Source organism: Arachis ipaensis, chromosome B08, assembly GCF_000816755.2.
Source record: "Arachis ipaensis cultivar K30076 chromosome B08, Araip1.1, whole genome shotgun sequence".
NCBI classification, from domain to species: Eukaryota; Viridiplantae; Streptophyta; class Magnoliopsida; order Fabales; family Fabaceae; genus Arachis; species Arachis ipaensis.
In genome coordinates, this window is record NC_029792.2 from 1,565,575 (window position 1) to 1,571,500 (window position 5,926).

At 36.0% G+C, this 5,926-nt stretch overlaps 1 protein-coding gene and 2 pseudogenes across 3 annotated transcripts in view; 1 reads left to right on the plus strand and 2 right to left on the minus strand.

The window, feature by feature from the left end:
- The window catches only part of LOC110265895, a 91,729-nt pseudogene that overhangs the window by 57,855 nt on the left and 27,948 nt on the right, over positions 1–5,926 (plus strand).
- On the minus strand, positions 1,064–4,780 carry LOC107610277 (annotated as a pseudogene).
- LOC107614376 (putative disease resistance protein At4g11170) overlaps positions 5,350–5,926 on the minus strand; it is a 5,420-nt gene continuing 4,843 nt past the window's right edge. For all 3 annotated transcript variants that reach the window (XM_021108509.1, XM_021108507.1, XM_021108508.1), the window contains one exon: positions 5,350–5,466. In XM_021108509.1, coding sequence (XP_020964168.1) covers positions 5,399–5,466 — 68 coding nt within the window. In that variant the 3' untranslated portion in view covers positions 5,350–5,398. The remainder of the gene's footprint in view (positions 5,467–5,926) is intronic.

The following is a 5,926-nucleotide window of genomic DNA, read 5'->3' on the forward strand; positions in this document are numbered from 1 at the left end:
ATCTTTTAAATTAAACTCTTAAAATATATTTTTATTTATTTATTTTTAAATTCATATATTAAATGTATACCAAAATCAACTACTAATATAAAATACATAAAATATTATGCACATTAAAAATGAGTTAAATTATATGTATTTTGTTACGACCTGATCCAAGTAGACTGTGGGCCGGTCCGACCAGGGGCACTACCCGACCCGAACGGTTAGGAGCAAGGCCCATGATCGCCGACCCGATAACGCGTCCTTGACAGCTTTGCTACAGCTGTGCAAGGAAAGTCTCGACGAAGGTGGGCCTGTCCTTGCAGGACCCACCTCTGACACGGTATAAATGAGGAAAGACCTACCCTTCCCCCAAGGTACGTCACACATCACTCTACCCTTTTTTCGCTTGCACGGTCATTGACTAGAGCGTCGGAGTGTTTTTGCAGGTGACACCCCCCTTTTCACGTGAAGTACTCGGGACCCCGTCTACACCAACCCAGTGGCCTACGACCAAACGAGACCCCCTCATTAATCAGGATACCCACCTGAACCGTCCGGTACCCGACACTGAACATATTTAAATAGGAATACAAGGTGGATGAATTTAGTAGCTCATTTTAATATATAAATAGCATTTTAGTTTCGAAGTGGTTGAATGGAAGCTTGTCAGTTTCGAACATCTGAGGCATATATTGGGTGCACACCCCAATCTTCTAATTCTTTGCCAACATCTTCCTCAATAGGGTAATGGTGAAACAAAACAAGACGATCATAGAAGAACTGGAATGAAACCACGAGTTGAATGCTATTATTAGTGTTGGTGTTTTCTTCCATTCCCTTGATCATGTCAATGCAGCATTGCCCGTCGTACCAAAAATAGCTGTCGTTAAGCCATATATTCTCGCCTAGAAACCAATACCCGTCATAACTGAAACTTGGGCCATGAATCACTTTAACGCAATACTTATATGACACTGAAGTGGCTTGCACTTCGTGACTCCCATAGTATGCAGGAAAAATGATCCAAAAGATGAAACCCAACAAGCTATCACCTGGGGCAACATCAAGAGTAACGTCCCCTCTTTGTGGGTTTATATGTCTGAACCATTCCGGGGCTGCACCTGACAACACATTTAACTTGGGATGATTGTGCCGCTTGCCTGACAGATAACGAAACGGGTGCTTATCCTCCTTATCCAGCCATGCTGTTGTAGCACATGTAGGTGCTGCTGCTAGTGGTCGCTTTAGTCTGCCATAGGCATGTTCCATAATACTCTTTTTTGAATTCCTTCTCAATTTGTCGCAGTTGCTGAAATTGAAGGTTATATCCTCAAATTGCTGCTGCCGGATCGGTTCTTTGGCCACACAATCCAAAGCAGATACAGATACAGTGTGTAGCGAGCGGCAGTTGCGAGCAATTACATACACAACCGATGCTGGAAGCTCTGCTATGGATTCAAGGCTCTCACAGTTGCTCACTTTCAGGTATTTCAGCTTCTGGGAACATACAGCAGATGGAGAAACTTGACGCAGAATCTTGCAACCAGAGATACTCACTTAAGATTTGAAGCTTTTGATAAATCTGGGAGCTGGATTAGGCTTGACGAACCATCTAGATCCACTTTCCTTAGACTTACAAGATTCTAAAATTAACTAATTAAAAGGTAGGTAGGTATACTTGCATGTGTATGGCATCAAAATACTTGCATGTGTATGGCATCAAAATAATTTCACAATCTTGTTGGAATTATAAATGAAAAACAATGTTGTCTCTTTCCATACCTGTTCACCTTCCCAAAGCGTTTGCAATCCACTATTGGGCATTATGATTTCAACAATTCTCTCAACACCAAAAGAAGACGGCAAAGATTTCAAAGAAAACTCATCCCAATGAAAGTAGCTTAACTTCTTTGGCAGGGATGTAATACCTTCTGGAGCACACAACTTGTTTCTGAAATTGGGTGCATGGAATCTAACAAGCTTCAGTTCTGGCATTCTTTCAAATGTCTCAGGGTGCAACCTTATCGTATCAATTTCAGACATGTTTAATGTGATACTTTCAATAGCTTGAGTTCCCTGCATAGTATGTATGTCAAAATTAAATACATATCAAACTTCCACCAAATAAATGTGACAAAATACAATCTAGGTAATCTTATGCTTACCTTATTGTATTTCAGTACTTCATAGGTATCACAAGAATCCCATAGTCTACTGCGTTTTCCTGGATCATTTAGACATTCTTCGCGAACAATTTCACGGCCTATTTCTTGAATTAAGTCATGCATTGACACACAATCGTTGGAAATGGAAATAAGAGCTTTATTACAAAGATTTGTCAATCCAATAGTAGTTGTGTATCCACAGCGATCAAGAAGAGATTTTATCTGCTCTTTTTCTGTATTTGTATCAAAGAAACATGCAAGTTCCAAAAATATATTCCGATCATTACGATCTAATTCATTATAACTCAATCGCAATATACTTTGGATTTTTTCATCAGGCATCTTTTCAAGTTTGAGCAGTTCACTTTCCCACTCTCGTTGAGTTTTTCCTTTAAGAAAGGAACCCAAGATTTTCAATGCTAAAGGAAGGCCTTTGCAATAGTTAAGCACTCTCTTGGACAAAACTTGTTCTACAGTTTTGCTTGAAGGCATTCAGGCTGAAAAGCCAAAGAGAATCATCAGAATTCAATGTCTCAACCTCATGTATATGATCAGCATCCGCCTTAACAAGGACATGCTTATTTCTTGTTGTCACTATGATTCTGCTACTTGCCCCAAACCATGTATGTCCTCCACATAAATCTTCCATTTGGTCTGAATCATTGACATCATCAAGAACAACAAGAACCTTTGTTCGATTAAGTCTTTTCTTGGCAAAATTAGTTATCCCACCAGGCGTGACAAAGGGACTTGCATCTTCTTCCTTTAGCAGTTTGGAAAGAAGTTATTTTTTCAAATGTTCTATACCATATTTCTGAACTCTTTCTCTTACATTGTCCAAAAAGCAAAATCTTTCAAATCCATCACACAATATATTGAAAAGTACTCTAGCAAGCGTGGTCTTACCAACACCGTCCATGCCCCAAAGGCCAATAATAGAAACTGCTTCTGATTCTGTGCACAACAATGATTCTAGCTCTGCAATTGGTTCATGAATTCCAACAAGACCCTGCATCAGATCACCTTGGCATGTTTGGTTTAACCTTTGTATGACCCGTTTGACAATTTCATCAATGAGTTCAGCATCATTCCTGCATAACATATGAGGCAAACTTCATATTGTTATTGTTGTTGTTGACTTGTTTAGTTTAATAAATATATAATATATAAAGCGAAGCATTTAATTTTATCAAAAGATACCCAGTCTAATATTGTCATGATGGGTCTACATTATATCATAGAAGAAACAAAATAATCTAGGAAACAAATGAAAGAGAAAAAAGAAAAAAACTGACCTGAAGCTTGATGATGGTGAATGCAATCCAGACAAATTGGCAGCTTCCTTGAGAGCATCTCGCCATATTTGCACCTTGTCTGCAGATCTTATCTCATGATTAGCAAGTGCATCGTGATAGCTTCCCCTTTGATGGCGCACCCATGATGGATCTACGTTATAAAAAACGGGTATTGCAATAATTTGACCATTTTTTCTTCTGCATTCCATTATTTTGACTAGTTCTTCCAAACACCACTTGGAAGAAGCATAATCATGGGAGAATATGATCAAAGCAATTTGTGATTGTTCAATGGCTGTAAGGAGTGAGTGTGATATTTCAGTTCCTTCTCTGAGCATGTAATCCACATATGTGTCGATGTGTTTGTCCTCTAAAGCCTTAAGCAGATGGCTGAGAAAACCGCGGCGAGTATCTGTGCCTCTGAAGCTGAGGAAGACATCATACTTAATAGTTTCAGAAGAAGCATGCGCAGCCATATCCTCTTCCTAGCAAAAATTATTGAAGATCACACAATTACCTGCTTGATCATCGATGAACACATGCATATAAATGAAAGGACCTAGGCGAGACAACAAATTAAAGAGAAATTGAAAATATACGACTATGTACTGAAACGAAAAATGTAAGGATACCATTGTTTACAAGATAATTAAGGGAGTTGGAAACAAGTGATGAAGATCAGAAGAGAGGCTGAGGCTGGAGGAGACAGTATCAGCAGTGTGGGCAGTTAAGCGATGAACATGCTTATCTCTTGTTGTCACTATGATTCTGCTACTTGCCCCAAATCATGTATGTCCTCCACATAAATCTTCCATTTGGTCTGAATCATTGACATCATCAAGAACAACAAGAACCTTTGTTCGACTAAGTCTTTTCTTGGCAAAATTAGTTATTCCACCAGGCGTGACAAAGGGACTTGCATCTTCTTCCTTTAGCAGTTTGGAAAGAAGTGCTTTCTTCAAATGATCTATACCATATTTCTCAGCTCTTTCTCTTATATTGTTCAAAAAGCAAAATCCTTCAAATCCATCACACAATCTATTGAAAACTGCAGTCCCGAGAGTTGTCTTACCAACATGGTGTCGTATCCCTGGTTGTGTTGGTCACCACCTTCAAACGTGCAAAAGAACTTGCTAAGAAACTACGCACGTTTATGAAATTGACAAAAGTAAAATCATGCTGATGTACTTATTATTTGTGTTACATACAGTATCTTGTATGTTCACACTTCACAGTAACCAATAGCCACTACCACTAGCACCTGGGAAATATTATATTTAACATGCAAAATGTCTGTTTAGAACAGTGTCTTTGGTTGTGTTGGTTAAATATAAGATTAACCAACCTTCAATGTGCAAAATCCTAAGAGGAACTAGGTAACAAACTTCGTTAAAATGGAATCTCCAACTTGCCTCGCTTGAGTGGTTTATTCCCATATAATTTTACTCATTTTTTCGTTAAAAAGAAATTAACAACTTCATTGTCTGTTTCTGTAATTATTGCTGCTGCTTTTTTTTTTCTTTTTCTTTTTTATGTTATTGTTTCGGTTGGTATATATATATATTTTAGATTTTCATTAACTTAGCAATTTAGACCTTTTCCTAATACTAATAAAAAGACAAACTTCTAATGCCAAAAAAGCTAAGGAAAATGTCTCATTGCTCTTTAGATTGGAGTGTTTTTATAATCTCCACTGTCCATGATGAAGAAGAAGATGAGAAGTATCTGCTGTCCAAATTTTACGTTGATCTAACGGTCAAAGAATGAAAAACTGCTATTCAAAGATTGTTGTTCTATGTAAAAACGAAAAATTTATTTTCTTTCTTGCGAAGTCAATTTCTCCCATTGTAGACCTCCAATCAATATTTCCACCGTCCAAAATAAAAAACAAAATAAGAGAAGCACAATGGAAAAAGTTTTACTTTTTGCCTAATATTTTGTCGAAATCGCTCACTAATTTTTTTGCTTTATCTTACTAAATTTATTTTTATTGCCCAAAGACCATCTATGGAATCTCTTTCCTGTAAGTATATATAACATAATAATTATTTGGGTTTAGCTAACATGTGTCTTGATGACGCATGACAAGCTTATTATTAGTTGAAGGTTTTAAAATTTTTTCTTTTAATAATTATAAAATAAATCTATTGAAAACTTAAATTTTTTATATTTTCAATACAAATATTTTCAATTTGTAATCTTAATATGTATTTTTAGGACATAAGATAGATAAACTCTAATAAGTTTTATAATAAAAATTAGCTATCAAATTATTCATTAATCGTTATGTATTTGTGTATAAAAATATTTATTGTTTAATTTATTTTCAATATGTATTTTATATTTTAATATGTATTTTATATGGGTAGTTACTTTTTATGTACATATATCATAATTATTGTTATAATTATATTTTGTTATTGTAAAATATGATTAATCTTCAAAATATATAATTTACAAATTAAAATACTAAAATAGTAA